General features: G+C 43.3%; 1 protein-coding gene across 1 annotated transcript in view; it reads left to right on the top strand.

Annotated features, from left to right (window-relative positions):
* The window catches only part of TAPT1 (transmembrane anterior posterior transformation 1), a 62,843-nt gene that overhangs the window by 33,448 nt on the left and 10,875 nt on the right, over positions 1-18,520 (top strand). The window contains exons 4-9 of the mRNA XM_069594764.1: positions 6,757-6,919; positions 9,653-9,788; positions 11,588-11,685; positions 11,872-11,941; positions 15,855-15,935; positions 17,264-17,373. Of these exons, the coding sequence (XP_069450865.1) occupies positions 6,757-6,919; positions 9,653-9,788; positions 11,588-11,685; positions 11,872-11,941; positions 15,855-15,935; positions 17,264-17,373 (658 nt within the window). The remainder of the gene's footprint in view (positions 1-6,756; positions 6,920-9,652; positions 9,789-11,587; positions 11,686-11,871; positions 11,942-15,854; positions 15,936-17,263; positions 17,374-18,520) is intronic.

Raw genomic sequence — 18,520 nt, 5'->3', positions numbered from 1 at the left:
CCTGTACGTTCAGTCACGCCTGGCACGGTGTTTGTGGGGCCTGTGGAAGCTGACAGTCTCCCAGGTTTTCTGCTTTAGAATGGACTCTTTGAACCCACTTGTGAATCTTCCGTAAACTGGCCACAGGATTTGGCTTGGGGGTTTAATCGGCCCTGACACAAAGCCGACTCGCTGCTTTTCCTTCAGGCTGAGGCCACTCAGGAGCCCTTAAGGAGGCCGGCCTGTATTGTGGCTGCTCCACTGATGGGCACTTTGCCAGCCTCTGACCCTGTGAAAATATTTTTTTATTTTGAGATGTTGGCAGGGTAACTTTTCTTGACTCTGTAGTTGTATGCACGTTATCTGCAAAGGGTGCACTGCTTCCATAAAACGTTTACACCCACCCTTAGCAATTTCAGGAATAACTAGGTGAAAATTATTGCTAACGAATTAACAATCTTGAAAAATCTTTGCCCTTACATACTTTGTTGTAGGTTATAATAAACGCATGCAGGTTCTCTAAAAGCCTACTGATTTATGTATTTCTTCCCTCTTTCTCAGATAGGGTAGTATAATTTTGGAAAAACATTTGAGAAAATTCTTGAATTAAGGTAATTCTTTAAATGATGAGATGAAAATGGGAATTAAGTTTGGTTTTATGAGATATCTTTGTTTCTTGAAAGAATGAAAGCATTTTGTTTTTAGAGAAGTAGACCGCTGTACAGTAGCTACATTTGCTAAATGTAGCATAATGTGCTTTATGCTAAAGAGGTGCCCAGTGTTATTTTTCTGAACTTAAAGAATAAATAAATAATAACAGTTGTATGTGTATTTCTAATTTACCTGGCATTTTTATGTATCCTTTTTCCTCCTCCAAGCTGTGACTTCATTTTGTGTTTTAGAATCCTCAGTCTTACTTGAGTTAGAAGGTGAGCGAAGTTGTAGAGAAAAATGATACTATCTGATGCCAAGAACTGATGGTTTTGAAAACTTTGCTGTGATATTTTAGACAGCAATAAGTGTAGGTGAGGTTTAAGTAGTAAATGCTAGAGTATTTTTCTTTTACTATTAGAGCAAATAAAATACATGCAAGTAAATTTTACTGATTTCTCACCCTGGTTTTAAGCATATCTCTTAGGAAGCTTCAAGTACCTTTCTGTTTTTAAGGCAGTGGTAACTTACCCCATAAAAATCTCTCTCATCTCCTGAAGAATTAAGAATTTCAGATGCTCGAGCGTTTCTTAACCCGTTGGGTTTCCTCCCCCTGCCTTACCTCCTCCAAGGTAGTTCTCCCTGAAATGAACTTCACACACAAACACACACACACATGAGATTTTCCCTCTTTTCAGACATAAGCCTTAATTCCGACCTGAGTGATTTGTGCTGCCCCTGGCATGCTCACGCCACTTCTCCGAGGATCACGGCCGGCCGTCATTCCCCTCCCAGGCCGGGCCTCCATGCTCATTTGTAGAGAGCAGGGTCTCGTTAGAGGGTCTTCCCACCGCAGGTCTCGTCGTCCCCTCCTCCTCCTCACCTTGGCGCTCTCAGTAGCGTAGCAACATTACAACGTTCTCTCTCTCTCTTTCTTTCTCGTAAATCAGACCGAAGGGAGGAGCACTCTCACTTCCTTTGTAGAGTGGAATGTGGTGTCACAGGGACTCCTCGTGGTGAGTAAACCCTGATTTTTCTTCTATTCTCTTGTCCAAATTGACATCAGTACAAACAAGATATTGATTATAATGGGAAACAGACATGACTGTTTGGAGATGGACACTTCAGAAGGAAACAAGCTTCCTTATCCTAACTTGGTGATAGTTTTGTCCACATTTGTGCAGGATTTGAGCAGAATCTCACCTAACCTAGGAAGATCACTTGATAAAATGAGTTTCAATTACACATGTTGTCTAGGTTTGACATCAAGTCCTTCACTTCCCACGCCCCATCAGTTCCTTCACATGAGCTTAAGTTCCTTCGATGTGAGCGGTTTTTATTTTGCATCATCCAAGCACCAAACATAGCTTTATCAAGCCAGTGCTTTTTTCCCTAGTATAGTTTGGAATCATTTTAAAGCCCAAGAAACACTTTAGTCATTCAGTTTAAGCATTTGTGGTTAATTTTTCTACCATCTGTTGCAAAACCTTAAGGTGCTCAATTTTCAGTCTTCTAAGTTAGAAAACCTCTTAATCTCAATAGTTAATTGCAGTTTACTTTAAAATGAGAAAATGACTTCTCTTTCAAAAACGGACACCATTTTTTACTTTTCACATTTTTCCAATAGTCCTTTGTATTTCTTCATTCTTTCAGTCTTACCATGAGCAGCTAGAAGCGTTAAGAGAGAAAGAAAGATAGCTCCAGCCTGTGTGTTTTGTGATGAAGTGCCTCGCGCTGGTGCCTTGGCATGTTCGAACAGCGATTTGAACATGAAGTAGGCACAGATTACCGCGGTCTTGTGGTCACAGACGCTGCTTCCTCTTTCCTGGTCTTTCTGTTCACTTGTCAGCTCACACTTCAGTCTTGGTCAGCTGAGCACTTTCTGCTGCACATGGCGAGGAAAACCCTGCAACTGACCATCTTTGTCTGCTCCATCATTCTGTTCCCCAAGAGTGCTCTTGAAGCAGCGGGGTCCTTTCCCGGGTAAATGTGCAAATCCTGGGAAAGTATTTGAATAACCGAAAGATAAAATTTAGAAATGTAGAAAGTTTAATTTCTGCAAGTGTGGCTTAACCTGAAAGTTTTAAATGATTTTAGGTTCTGTTGAATTTCTTGGTTAATAGTACTTGTCTTGTGATAACTGATAGCCAAGCTATAAATTAGATTAGCGGGGTTTTCACTTTGTCCAGCAGCTTCCTCCACTTGTTTATATGTTTGTGTGGGATTTTCAGCATTTGCAAAATGAATTGGGAGTATCTGCTGTTTGATAGTCATTTATAAGGAAGAGCTTCACCCTGAAAGCATTACTCAGGAACCAGTTCAAAGCTGATTGGCAGGGCTGGTGGATAAGCTTCCTTTGGAGTTGGAAATGCATATCACACAGTCATCCACAAGTGTCCTGGAAGAGCAGGAAACAAACATTGGAGCTGGCTTGGGTTGTTTCCACCAGGTGAACTTACTCTGAGGTTCAATCTTACTTCAGAGAGGTTGTGATGCCACCTTAGAATTTTTTTTCTTCAGTTTTTTCGGCTTTCCTTTTTCATTTGCAGGGACATTTATATGATAGCAAGATCCTTTGTTTCTAAACAGTTCTGCTTCTTTTATTTTTTATTTGAATAAATATCTCTAATTTTTAAAATCAGTCATCTCCATAGCAACCAGTTATGATGTAAGCGATGGAACATTTCCACCAAAGCAGAGAGTGCACAGAAAGCAGCAGACCCAGTGGAAATAGCCCTTTTTCCTCTCTTTTTAGAAACAAAGAGCAAAAATTGTAGCTTTATTTGGTATTTAGCCCAATCATTTTTCCAAACGAGATGACAGTACAGTGATAAATTATACAGTATTAAATTAGGCTGAAAGATCAAACATGCTGAGTTGCTGATTCCTGTGAGTTTAAAAAGTTCTTTTAAAGAAACGTCTAGAATAGTAGGCGGGAGTGAGAAATTGCCTTCTAGAGCCAGAGGCCAAGAGTCAGATCCTGGCTCTGCCACTTGTTATTTCCAAACTGCAGCTGCAGTCACGTTCCTGATACCCTTTGGGAAATTAGGATGGTGGTGGTCCCTTCCTCATAGGATCTCATAAGGTTACTGTGGAAACTGACCAAGAGAACGTACGAAGTGCCTGGAGAGGGGCCTGCCACACAGGGCCTGGGGATTGTAGCGTGTTTCTGCAGTGCTTCTGCATTTTCCCAACCTGGTTTAATCCTAGGCAACATAAAGCTAAGTTAAAGTTATTTATGCGAGATTTTGGACTTAGTATCATCTTTGTTTAAACAGTGTGATATTATGTTATTTGAGATTATAGCTTTTCAATGTTTGGTTCAGTTCAGTCACGTCCAACTCTTTGCAACCCCGTGGACTATAGCCTGCTAGGCTCCTCCATTCATGGAATTCTCCAGGCAAGAATACTGCAGTGGGTTGCCATGCCCTCCTCCAGGGGATCTGCCTGAGCCAGGGATTTAACCCAGGTTTCCCACATTGCAGGCAGACTCTTTCCATCTGAGCCACCAGGGAAGCCTGTTCCTTCTTAGAGAATATACTATCTCATTGTTCCATTGTTGTAAATGTTTATAAAGAGACACAATTGAACATATATGTGTTAAAAGTCCCTTCATCTCTTAAAGAGCTTTGGCTGAGACCAGTTAACTGAGTAGATGCTATTCTAGTCCTAAAAGCTCTACAGATTTCTGCTGTAATTAGTTACCTAAAGCCTTTGGGTAATTAATGCAGATTCACTAATGCCATCCTGCATTTCATTCCTGTCATTTTCTTTCATTCATAAAGCACGGCCTCCAGCGCTTAAACGGAAGGCCCCGGCCACGGGTGTTGTGTGCATTTCAGTGTGTGCCCATCTGTGCCCGCACATCTGCGGGTACGTAGCTGATGCTGCCGTCTGTGCCCCGGCCGTCTCAGGGGTACAGACAGTCCAGGAGCCCAAGAGTGTCCGCACATCTCCTTTTCTCATTGTTTGCGTTAGAAATGTTTACCTCCAGCTCTTGACAAATACTTATCTCGGCATGGGGGAAGGGGGCAGCAAATTCCCTTGAGAGTTGCACAGCCCTTGGCAGAGTTCTGTACTCTGGTCTCAGTGTCTGAACTAAGACATAACTCACTCCTGATTTCATAGGGAAAAACAGGGCCTGGTCTGTGGGGAGGGAGAAGAGCACTGGAGACAGAAAGGGACAGAGAAGTGATAGTGGAGATATATCAGCCTTGTCCTGGAGGCAGTTTTCCCCAAGATTTGAACTTTCACTGCTGAGAAGAACTCCCCTCGCTCTCTTGCGCCCGTCTCAAGGCCCAGGGTGTGACCTGGACCGTCCTGACCCGTCTCTGCATCTAAGCTCATTGGTTCAGCCCAGGGTTATCCGCTGCCAGCCCTCCCTGGACGCAGTCTTCGCAGAGTCTGCCTCTTTTGGGGGCGTCTGTTGGGCTCCATGTTCTCTCTGTGATGAGACTGAAAGCCGTGCCCAGGGCACGTCGCTGAGGTCCTGCATGCCTCACTGTCACCCTTACAGCACTCTGGCAGCGGTTTCCCGTCCTTGCTGAACCCAACAGGGATCTTTGCAAGAAAAGCGCCCCTGATCTGAATGTGTCCGAGGGCTCGGCAGGAGCTCAGGAAGTAGGTAGCCAGAGAGCAGCCAGTAAGTGAAAGCTCAGGATGCCGGCGGCCCCTGGAAAGAGAGCTCACCCCTTAGTAGGAGCCGCAGTGCCATCACGGCAGCAAAGTGAAGAGGCTCTGCGTCTCCTGATGCAGGTCTTCAGGCTTTCTGCTGGTCGCACGGTATGAAGAAGCTGCCAAGGCAGGGCCTGCGCGTGTTCCATCTTGAGGAGTCGCCTGCAGTGGACTGAGAGAAAACACCTTTCCATCCCAGTCCCAGGAACTTTACGTGTCGTGATAGACATCTTACTTCCTTCTTTTGTAATGTATTTTTTCCCTGTATCTTAGGAATACATTTCCATTCACAATTTAGGTTTAGCTCTTTTGACTCTGACCTCGGAAGTAAGGAATGATTCTGCTTATATTAATTAGGGGGAAAAACCATCGTCAGCACTTGAGCCCCTGAGGGTTGGGGTACCAGCCCCACGTGCACTGTAGAGCCTGCCATATCCATGGTCCCTCTGTATCCAGGACTCCTCTCTATCTGTGTTTCCTCATCCATGGACTCAATCAACCGTAGGTCCCGTAGTGCCGAAGTAACGTATTTATTGAAAAAAATCCACGTATAAGTGGACCCGTACAGTTCAAACCCATGTTATTCAAGGGGCAGCTGTATTTCCAACTCATGTTGCAGAGGGCTAATGTTTGTAATATAACAACCATCCTACAAACTAGTAAGAAGAAGATACGAGGAGAAAATTCACAGGAAGTATAGATAAATATATGAAGAATATGTCAGTGTTCTAGTGAGGGAAATCAACAGTGAAACTACCGGATTGCATTTCTCACCAGTGGCATTAGCCAGCATCCCTGCATGGATGCACGTGAGCTTCCAGGCGTCTGGTGCAAGTGTAAATTGGTACAGCTCCTGCAGAGGGCAGCACAGGTATTACCAGAAGGACAACTAACGTAAAGAACGTGAGATTCCAGTTTTAAGACTTTATCCTATGAATGTGTTTTCACTTACGAGGTATGACATGTACCTTACTTACATCATGGTTTATAGTTGCAAAAGGCTGGAAATCTGTCGGTGTTGTTAAATTATGATGCATCCACGCAGTGGAACACCGTGCTGTCTGTAAGAACTGATCATGGAAAGTAGCGTAGAACGCTGTCCCTGTGTCAGAAGCGCCGCGCCCGTGAATCCCGGGATCCTGATGAGCTGGGAGGCCTGTGTCCTCATTGTGGAAACCCCTTGCTTCCAGGCGCTCGGCCAGCAGCCACCTGCCCTCTGCAGTCACTTGCTAAGGTTCCCACTTCCTCTCATTGCAATTCTGGTCTAGTATCTTCATATTCTCGACCCGGGCAGGAAATGTGCTACTGTTGAGCAGTCAGCATAACTTTCCTCGTTAACGTGAAGTTTTTGTTGGCTGTTCCCTTTGCTTGCCACTGCCTCTCCCGTAAAGATGATTTATTCAAGAGCACGGAAGGTGAAACTCACCGTCTGTCACTTCTCATCTGTTTCAGGGACAGACGTGTGCTTCAGCCCGCCCAGGTGTGTGACATCCTGAAGGGGGTCATCTTGGCCATCTGCTACTTCATGATGCACTACGTGGACTATTCCATGGTGTATCACCTGATCCGGGGGCAGTCGGTCATCAAGCTGTACATCATCTACAACATGCTCGAGGTGAGCCCGGCAGGCCCGGCCCACGGCGCCCGGCGGCCTGCACGGGACAGCTTCCCGCCGGCTCTGCCAGCCGCGCCTCCAGCCTCGGCTTCGTACCATCAGGGGTGGCCTGCTGAGAGCGCACGTTCTGATTTAGAATCCCTCTAACAAGATGGTGCCTGTGTGTCCCAGGACACACTGGGGGCAGCCGGTCCGCAGGGCATTGTGTCCTCCCGTGGGGGGGAGGGCGACCGGCCGTCTAGACCTTTTGGAGTCAGTGCCCCCTTGAGAGTGTGAACTGTCAGATGACAGGGGAGTATTGTCTCGATTCATTGGAAACCTGTGTGTGCTTTCTGTTAGAACTTTAAATCTTATGAAGAGATTCTTAGGATTATGTGTTTATTGGCTATAGTAGATTTATATTTTAAATTGCTTTTAAATTTTCACACAGAACAAGTAAACGATTTCCCAGTTTCTCTAAGTATTTAACACTTTTAATACAATATGTCTTCAAAGTACACTACACTTTAAAGTAGTCGTCCTGTGAAAATCGGCATTTATGTAAGAAATAAACAGTTACGCAAAGTGCACAATAGAAAACCACTTTCCTTTTAGGCAGAATCTCAAGTTTTTTTTAAATAGTAAACTAACCTGGGTTATGTCATTAACCTTTAAGATTCAGTTTGTACTTTTCTGTACTGCTTTTCGGGGACACCAGTAAGTCTCCCTGTCTCTTAGACTCAGTTCAGCTCAGTCGCGTCCGACTCTTTGCGACCCCATGGACTGAAGCATGTCAGGCTTCCCTGTCCATCACCAACTCCAGCACCTACTCAAACTCAAGTCCATCAAGTTGGTGATGCCATCCAACCATCTAATCCTCTGTCGTCCCCTTCTCCTGCCTTCAATCTTTCCCAGCATCAGGGTCTTTTCCAATGAGTCAGTTCTTCACATCAGGTGGCCAGAGTATTGGAGTTTCAGCTTTAGCATCAGTCCTTCCAATGAACACCTAGGACTGATCTCCTTTAGAAGGGGCTGGTTGGATCTCCTTGCCGTCCAAGGGGCTCTCAGGAGTCTTCTCCAACACCACAGTTCAGAAGCATCAATTCTTTGGCATCCAGCTTTCTTTGTAGTCCGACTCTCACATCTGTATGTGACTACTGGAAAAACCATAGCCTTGACTAAACGGACCTTTGTGGGCAAAGTCATGTCTGCAGTGGGTTTTCCTGACGTGTGGTGGACACGTGGGGTGATGTGGGACTACTGGCCCCTCTGCTATGCCACTGCCTGGGTGTGATAGGTGGGGACTTCCCGTCTCTTCACAAAACCACACACTCTAGCCATCCTGTTTGCTTCTAAATTCATCGACTGAGATGTGTTGGAACCACACCCCAGCTCCCTGGTGCAGGCTCGTTGCCGCACGCCTGCTTTGCCAGGTCAGGTGAGATGTGACAGTGGGTTTGGCTGGGTTTGTGAAGCAGAGTAGCTGTCCGTGCGCTCCCCTCAGTCCCATCAAAGAAAAGCCCAGGCCTTCTGTCCCCTCTGGCCATGTGGGTAGCTCTCCTTGTCAAGTCCCGCTGCCTCCTCCCTGGGGGGATTGCAGCTGACCAGGCTTCTCCCTCCCCCCAAAACTTAAGATAGGCGCCTCCTGTTGTACAGCGCCGCCCACAAGGTGCTGCTGTTGCTGTTATCAGGAAGTAGGCCAAGCAGGAGGATCCATGAATTGCTGATCCCGGTGGTTTAAATACTCACTCACTCTGTAGACTACAGTTGATGATGTAGTTTAAGCGCAGTGGAGCAGAGTCCAAGCTCTAGTCTAGAGATAACTCCCTCCAATCCTGGTTATCCTGCACGTGCGGCCAGCTGCTGAGTGACTCTGCTTTTCAGCTTGTCGCCTGTGAGATGGAGACATTAGGAGAATTGCAAGGTTTCCATGAGACAGCGAATAGAAGGAGCTTAGCACAAGCCAGGCGTGTGGTGGGAGCGCCCTCAGTGGTAGCTATCACTTCTTCATTTGGCAAATGTTTAATCAATACTTCCTGGATGCTGAGATCCCGAAGAGCCTGAGGTGGACAAGCCTAGTCCCTTGGCTAATATTCCACAGGTGGGAGAGAGGCAGTGATAAATACCGTGATGAAGAGGAACAGGATGATGCTTTGGAGACCACAGGAGCCACCAGAGGTTGGATAGGCCAGGAACGTCCTGTCTCAGAATGTGACATTCCAACTGAATCCTGAATGATAGCCCTCCTTTTTTTCTTTTTTATGTGCTTCTCTTTATCTATTGGACTACATTCATGGAGATGAGTACTTGAAAATGTCTTCCAGGAATAAATTTGCTTATTATATTCTTATACGGTAAACTTCAAACAAATCACAGCTATTCTTACTTACCAATATTAGGTATGAGGAGAATGGGTCAAGTGATATATTTGTCCTTAAAAGTTTGAGTCCTGAATTTAAATTCAAAGAGTTAAAGCCAGAAGAACTATGATTTTGATGTGTCGTCTGCCTTTTATTTTTATGACTAAGATTTTCCTTGTTACAAACATGGCTAGCTAGACAAATTCTAATTCAGTTAGTACAACACCTGGGCGCTCCGCGTGTGTCAGAGAATAAGGAAATGTGAACGAGTAAGTAAACAAAGATCCTGTCTCTTTTGGAGCTTATCTCCTCTGGTGTTTGCGTTACCTCTGAAGTTTAATAAGATGTACCGACGGCATAGTAAGAAACGCGCTTCCTTAATTTTTCTCTTTAGGTAGCAGATCGCCTGTTTTCCTCCTTTGGGCAAGATATATTAGACGCTCTGTACTGGACAGCCACAGAGCCCAAGGAGCGGAGGAGGGCCCACATCGGGGTGGCCCCCCACTTCTTCATGGCAGTCCTCTATGTCTGTATCCTTTCAGGCCGCTCGGGGATGCGCGTTTTACATTGTCCTGTTCGCTTAGCTGTTTCTCAGACTTAGAGAGGGGGTGTGCATGTGCATCCTAAAGATTAATGTGAAATGTCTACTTTCTTTTTAGAAATTGGTTATAACAGTCTACTTAGTCCTTGAACACAGGGACTAATCCAAGTATGGGGCTTCATCTGGTTGCTCAGTGGTAAAGAATCCACCCACCAGAAGACAAAGAAGATGCAGGTCTGATCCCTGAGTCAGAAAGATCCCCTGGAGAAGGAAATGGCACCCCACTCCAGTACTCCTATCTGGGAAATCCCATGGACAGTGGAGCCTGGCGGGCTACAGTCCATAGGGTTCCAAAGAATCAGATACAACTTAGCAGCTAAATAGCAGCAGCAGCAATCCGGGTATCAATTATAACCAGTCTCTGTATCCGAGGGTTCAGCCAACAACAGCCCGTTTAATACTGTAGTATTTTACTATTGAAAATTACATGTGTGTAAGTGGACCCATGCAGTCCAGACTCATGTTGCTCAGGGGTCCGCTCTAACTGTAAATTAAAGAGTCATGTATGCATGCCCCTTTAAACTGCTAGAAACTGGTTCTAAGGAAAGATTTTAGAATAAAGAGGTAGTTATATTTATACATACTTCAGATTTATATAGATCTATATAGCTTTTTCATACTTGAGTTAGAATTTTATAAAGTTGCCCCTAAACCTATGAATTTTGTTATAACCTTCAGCTGAGAATGTATGCAGTTCTTCAATAAAAAAAATAAATGAAAAATAAAATGTGTACAGTTCATCTAGAAGTAAAATTTGAAATTAGCTGGGGAGGAATTCTAGAGGTTTTCTTTCCCCCTCCCTCACCTCCATCTAAAAGCTCTTTTTTTGGAGAATAAATGTTTTACTATGTAACACAGTGTGCACACGGGTGTATGCTGTGCATGCCTGCCTGTTTACATACATGCGCGTACTCACACTCGCTTCCTATGGGAGCAGGGCGGGTTCACAGGAATGTGCCGTGTGGTTTTGTTTTGTCCTGTCTTTGAAAGAACAATGCTTAAAAGAATTGGGTTAACATCTGGGAGGTTAAGGGACTATATGGGGAAAATGTCTGTGGCGAGTAAAAGATTGTTTCAGACACAGTGGAGTAAAAAGTTACTGTTCTAATTTAAGCTCTTCCATGGAATTTAAGCTCTTCCACAGGCGATATAATTCGGCAGCTCATGAATGTCTTCAGAGCTGGCATCTGAGGAAGAATCCTAATTACCAGACATTTCTGACTCCTGCATTCCCCATCCCCCGATGAAAACCAGAGAGGAAAATCAGTTCCAGACTGACTCTCACTTTATGTTCTTTTCTGTTTTAGGATGTAAATTATCTGAATTCACAATGTATATATCTAAGTCTCTTCTTTCAGGATTTACCATAATGTATTCCATTATTTAATAAACTTTCCTGAGATCCCGTTTCCCAAGCATCATGCCCAATGCCGAAGCTCCAGAAAGAACAAGACGGCTGTCCTCCAGAACTCACCATCTAAGCGGTTGGATCATTTCTGCGTTTGTTTGTTCCATAGTTTGTTTCATAGGTTTCTTATCCCATCAAATGTGTATCAACTGTAGCTAACAGGGAAATCACAAAGATAATACAGTACTTAGGTAAGGCATGATCTAGAAAGCATAGGCATATTTTTCCCCATTTGAAACTTCTGAGATTTTAATAACATATCTGTTAATATAAACTGGAACCAGAATTCAGTTTTTCCCTTGACGTCACTTAACTGCTAGTTTTGCACGCCATCCTTATAATGGTTCAAGCAACAACTCTCAACGTGGCTTTCAACTCACACAACAAGTCCCTGCTTACTATCATGATGTCTAATAATGTAAGTATGAGATTTTATGTTACATTTTTGAGGTTGTATGGGTACATTAACAGCAGTATTCTAGATGGGAGAAAATTGGTTTTTTTTCCTTAATTGTTATTTATTCTCTGGGAAGTTTAATATATAGCACGTCACTTTTTTAAACTGTGATAATAATAAAGATGACTTTTGTGTTTTCTCTTTCAGTTTGTCGAAATTAAAGGAAGTGTTTTCAAGAAGTTCGAAAAGAACAATCTCTTTCAAATGTCAAATAGCGGTAGGTACAATCAGATTCTACTTGAAGCTTTATGCAGAGTTACTGTGTAATTCATTCTGAAACTCTTAATGTCACATCTCCAACAGGCCACTGTTTCTTTGACTTAAAGCTGTGTTTCCTCTTAACTCTCTCAACATCTTTACCATGTTTTTTGTATTTTGGTTATTGTGATCTTGAGGATGTTTAATATAATAAATAATGACAGGCATTTGTATAGTACTTTATCATACTTTCATACAGTGGTATAGTATGGTACTACACTTTACCATACTGTAGCACAAAGTGCTATACAAATGCCCATAATTATTTATTATCTTATCTTTCTAACTCATAAATTTCTTGGAAGCTGCTGATATGACTCCATTTTACAGATGTGTAAACTGAAATACAGACAAAATGACCTGACTCACTCAGGGTCACCCACTTACCCACTGAGAGCAGAATCGTGGTGACACACCTCAGATAGGTCTCAGCTTTCTCAGTTATGACTTACTGCCTCCTTCCTAATTCTGTAGAGTGTGAGGGCACAAAATTTATCCCAGAAACATTATCTTAACATAGTTGTCATAATCAGAACAGCAGTGTCTTGGTTCTCAAGGTGTGGCCCACGGATCCCTGGACAAGATTCTGTGAAGTCAAGACTGTTCTTGTGAAGATGTTATTTATTTCATTCACCATGTTGCTGTCTGCACCGTGGTGGCAAATCGGGGTGAGAAAGCCAAGGAGAGACCACCAGGCACCCACTGGAATGTCCGGTCCAGTGGCTGCCGGCGCGCATCAGTGACGCTGAGGCGCGCCCGGCACCGAGGGCGAGTGTGTGAGGCTGCAGCTGCTCCAGGAACCCTTAAGGGCTTCCTCCAGCCTTACACGGTCACCTGCCCTGTCGCCCAGCAGCAGGAACATGGTTTCACAAGAGTACTTGTATGAGAATGGTTATGACAGCCTTAAACACAGCCCCAAATTAGAAACAACCCAGACCCTCCTGTTCAGAGGAAAGCAGATACATAAATGCCAGTATACCTACACTGCGAACACTGCTCAGCCGTTAGAACTACTGTATTTTCGACTGTATAGAGGACTCTCAAAAGCTCTATGCTGAGTGAAAAGAGACCAGACATAAATAAGTACATGCTGTGTAATTTCATATTTATGAGGTTTGTGATCAGACAAAATTAATTTATGATAATGGAAATCAAACAGTGATTGCTTATGGGGCGGGGATTGGCTAGGAGGGTGTGAGGAAACTTACTGCAGTGATGGAACTCTTCATGGTTTAGCTACGGGCGTGGTGGCAGAGCTTATGGGTTCATCAGAACCCATCAAATTCTACATTTAAAACTTCCACATGTGTAAATTTTGCCTCTGTGTTAGGCAAGGAAAGTAATGGCATGTGAATATATTGAAGCAGAGGAGCGTTTGGAATTACAGGAGATTTGATAACTAGGCAGCGAACAAAAAGAACTCATGAGAAACGTTAGGCCGTTCTGTGGAGCAGTGATAAAACCTTGGACCTCAGAGCTGTGAGAGGCAGTGTGTGCTTGTGTCTTTCTGTGCAGTGATGCTCTTTCGAATGTGTGCTCCCAGTCTCTGTGAATTTGAAATGGGAGAGGAAGGGGAGAGACAGGAGGGAAGCTGAGACAGGATTTCTTCTTCTATGGAGGCAACTATGAGACTTTCACTTGTAGCAGAAATCATGCTCTTTTTACTTAAGAGCCTGATTTGAGTAGGCGCTCTTCGTAGAGCTGTAAACTAGGCATGCAGGTCTTTTTAAAGTTTTAACAGTTTTTAATCTTTATTGTGTGGAGGAGATTGTGAACAATTTTCAACCTTATCACCAATATGTTGAGATAATTCATGTCCCCTTTCCTTTCTTTTAGAAACAAGTCCCCAGAATTATAACCTCTTAGCTTAGAAAAATTAGGAATTTAGTATTTCCATTTTAAGAAAGCTCTGAAAACAATGGCCTATTGATCAAGCAATGCATGTGAGTTTACAAGAAATTCAAGAGTATATTATGGCTTAAAATGGTTAGTAATCAACATGAAAAGTCTTGCTTTTTGTTAGAGGTAGAATAGCTTATGTTACAGTGCAGTGTGGTCTGCCTTGTACCACCTTCTATCTCCCTTCAAGTTTTACAAGAAATTAATTTTACCTTCTGCTGAGTCACTTCAGTCATGTCCGACTCTGTGCGACCCCATAGATGGCAGCCCACCAGGCTCCTCCGTCCATTGGATTTTCCAGGCAAGAGAACTGGAGTGGGATACCATTGCCTTCTCCGAATTTTATCTAAAGTAGCCTTAAAACCCATTCCCACATAAGAAAAAGAAAAATCTCTCCTAGAGAGAGATGCCACGTAGGTGGGATCAAATTCAGTACCTTACACGAGTTTAATGTTGAAAACCTGGTTTGGAAGCTTTAGAGCAACTTTATCCCTTTCATTTTATTGCCTGACTGTATTTTTCTTTCAGGGAATTGTCCGAGGACACATGAAATAGAGTTTAGTTAATGAAACACAACTTTTTAACTTTTGGTCCTTTCTTGCACTTCATGCAGTGTAAGCCCAAGCTGAGTATGGAAACTAGGCCTTTCTGACTTGGGTTCTTAAAATAAAGAGTTTTACATAGTTTGTAACCCACTGACACTGTGAACTATACATTCAGAAAGATCCTGCAGGCGTTACATTGGTGTGAAGTAAGGTTCCAGCTCAGGGTAATTCTGTTTAAGTCTCTTAACATAAGCCTGTGTACTTGCATTCATTTGAATAACTGTTGGAAACAAAATAGTCACTTGACATTTAAAATGTGATTGTAAATATGTTAAAGTATATCCCTGTTAGTGGTAACTTAGAAAAAGGAGATTAATAATTTGAATATCAAAAATACTTTTAAAGTATTAATCACCAGTGTTTTTAAGAGTTGACTCATTGGAAAAGACTCTGATGCTGGGAGGGATTGGGGGCAGGAGGAGAAGGGGACGACAGAGGATAAGATGGCTGGATGGCATCACTGACTCGATGGACATGAGTCTGAGTGAACTCCGGGAGTTGGTGATGGAGAGGGAGGCCTGGCGTGCTGCGATTCATGGGGTCGCAAAGAGTCGGACACGACTGAGCGACTGAACTGAACTGAACTGAATAGTGATTAAGAGAAAACATTCCCATTTTGGAAGTTTCACTTTTTAACTAACGTAAGAGTTCACCCCAAGGCAGACAGAGATTTATTTCATTCCATTTCCTGATTACATAGTCTCTTAGATGCTGATAAGAAGATAACAACTTAAAAAGTGAAATGTATTAACTAGCCCTTAGCAGGAATTTAGTTCTTTGCTTTTATTAAATACGTTCAGACTAAGCTCAGAATACTTAGTAATTAAGGTGAATATCATTATGAAACCTAATTTTTGGCTTATCTTATTCCCCTAAGTTCCCTTAGTAATGCTGTTGGCTTTGTTAGCTAGCTAAAGGAGTCATCCGGTTGGTTCTTGTATTCCAGACCTGAAATACTTACCAGATCAGAAGCAGTCTGGGAAGCAGGGGTTTTATGTTACCCAAAGTCTTGTATTTTACTCTCTGCTTCTATTTTTTTCTTCTTTTGTAAAATAAAAACAGTTTCCTTATGTCCCCAAAGACCGTTGGAGGAATTTGACTGAGTCTGACCAGACTGATGCTTTGACCATTTTTTGAGGTTTGTAGAGAACTGGCATTTCTGTACTAGGATTATGTTGGGGAAAGAAGTAAATGGCTTGCCAGTGTGGCACCACCCTATAAATAAAATATTTATCTCACAGACATTTACACTGTAATATAATTTCATCATACTCTGACTTAAAAGAAAATTATTTTGGATACATACTATAGTATTATTATATTATTTATATAGACTCTACTATTTTTTTATGTTAAACTTTTTTTCAGATATTAAGGAACGATTCACAAATTATGTGCTTTTGCTAATAGTATGTCTGAGAAACATGGAGCAGTTTTCTTGGAATCCAGGTAAGGAAGTCTTAACAATTATGGTGCCTTTCAATTTTACTCTTGAGCGAAAAATCATTCTCTTCCATGGGATAAAATGAGTACGCAGAAAAGTGCAGAAAACTCCAGAAGCCTTTAGCTGGTCCACTCTTCACATGGAGTATGGGTTGCCTCTGCTCGCTAGGGGGTGGTGGGAGCTAGACCCCCCACAGTAGTCTTTGCCCCAGCATGGCGCCAGTGGTAAAGAACCTGCCTGCCAATTCAGGAGACGCAGGTTCAATTCCTGGGGGGGGGCAAGATCCCCTGGAGTAGGAAATGGCAGCCCACTCCAGTGTTCTTGCCTGGAGAATCCCATGGACAGAGGAGCCTGGCGGGCCACAGTCCGTGGGGTCGCAAAGTCGGACACGGCTGAGCGCGCACACACGGTTCCCACGGGCCACGCAGCGTCGCTGGAGCCGCACACCCAGTGGCCCTGCTCAGCATTGCGGCGTAGACATTTTCTCCCTCGCAGAGGAGGAAACTGGAACTTACTAACGAACCATTTCCAGCGTCAGGTAGCTAGTCAGTGGCGGAGCTAAGTGTTGAAAGAGGTCGAGGTGCCCTGACTAAAGCTGAGCACCATGTGAGACCGCCAAGACCTCCTTCCTAGTCAGCAGGCGGAGCCCCAGCCCTGTGCCCTCCACCTGCCCCGCCAGCTGCCTCAGGGCAGGATTGCCCCAGGTCCCTGCCAGCATTTCTGATCTTCTTCCTGTTCTGTCCCTCTCGTATATCGTCCTTCAAGGCCTAAGCAGGTTATCCTGTTGTTTGCATTTGTTAATCAGGCACTTGGTACTGAGTTGACGTTTTAATAAATATGGTAAAGGTGAGCAAATTTGGCAGGTTACCTCTGTATGATGGTGAAATAAAGGATGGCTCAGTATCGTTGAACCTTAGTGATCAAAGAGAAAAAAATGGCCCAGTTGACTTTAGCACCATGTCCTCCTGGTTACCCACTGTCACACCGAGGCAGCCCCAGAGACTTAGACGGAGCCTCCTCACTCACCATCCCACAGCGTCCTGTGCCTTTCCCCAGGGAGAAGCCGGGCTCCGCTGACCCCAGCGCCCCCTCAAGGCTTCCTCTGTACCAAGCTCGGAGTAAGCACTTGTTGAATGACTTAGCCTTTATCCTGATAAGATATGACTTCCTGAGAGTTAATTCTATGCCGGTTCTCTCTCCATGATCACTTGTTGAAAATGTTCTAGTTTTGCCCTGTGGAGAGTGTACATTTCTCTGGAAGCCTGTGATAGGATGTTATGGATTCTGTTCATATTACGAGATGTAATTGTCTCTCTTCTCCCCTACTTTATAGATCATCTCTGGGTGTTATTTCCAGATGTCTGTATGGTGGTCGCATCAGAAATTGCTGTGGATATTGTAAAACATGCTTTTATCACAAAGTTCAATGACATCACAGCAGATGTATGTATTTTAATAGGCAATTCAATGTTTGGTGTTGACTTCTGATTAAGTATCATAAGGTTGTAGGATAGCAAGTTAAATTTACTGAATTTATGAATAGGATAGAAAAGAACTACATTTTTAAAGTTAGAATTATAATTTTAAATTTCTAAAAATGATTTTGCTGCCAAAAGTACATTATTTCAGTATTAAACAGTTCTACTTCTGTACATTTGTGTAGAGGTATAGACTGAAATGGCAACCCACTCCAATATTCTTGCCTGGAGAATCCCATGGGCGGAGGAGCCTGGTGGGCTACAGTCCACGGGGTCGCAGAGAGTCGGACACGACTGAGCGACTTCACTCACCCACTCATAGACTGATCAGTAGTTGAGATCAGGGTGTCACTAAAACCATTATAAACTGTTAATACCATCATAACCTGTCTTGTTAAACTTTTAAAAGTCACATTGTTCCTATTTAAAATATTAGACCCAAAACTTCTCTCTGGCTAGATTGTTTAGTATTTTATATTTTAAAGTTGATTTTCCTTTCTCCTGTGATTATTAATAGGTTTTTGGTAAGTCCTAGAAGACAAACACCTTATATTTTTCTACTGAAAACATTTGTTGGAACTTTGGGCGATGTTACAACAGGTATTTTGTAGCACTTCCAAAAATAGAAGTGTGGCTGTAGGCTTGATATAAACAAAATGAAGCCTACTCACTGAGCCGTCCCACCAGTCGAGTTTTCAAGAGCAATGCTCATCCCTCCCCCAGGCCCCAAATGAACGGTAATTTACCAGTATCTCAATCTGGTTTGGGTTGTGCATGCTTATTGTCATATTTTAAAAGGCAAGGACTTAAAATACAATGCAGTTGCAGCTGCTACAGTCGATGGTGGGATTATGGCATTTCTGAATGTTTTAATATCCTTGAATAACAGATGATCATGCAGTTTCTGGCAAAGGCCGGATACAACAATTTCACCCTTTACTCTCTCGGCTTCCTCAAAACAGGAATCCCTTTTCATGGGACATTTTCTCAGCAACTCAAGTCAAAACTAATAGCCTTGATTCAGATATTTAGTGTGTTTTGTAGTGGAAATGACGGTTTACAAGTGCCTTCAGAACAACTGTATTCTCCAACTCAGCTTAATATCAGACTCA

This window comes from Ovis canadensis, chromosome 6, assembly GCF_042477335.2.
Source record: "Ovis canadensis isolate MfBH-ARS-UI-01 breed Bighorn chromosome 6, ARS-UI_OviCan_v2, whole genome shotgun sequence".
NCBI lineage: Eukaryota > Metazoa > Chordata > Mammalia > Artiodactyla > Bovidae > Ovis > Ovis canadensis.
The sequence above is the reverse complement of the archived record's forward strand: the minus strand, read 5'-3'. Positions and strand labels throughout refer to the sequence as shown.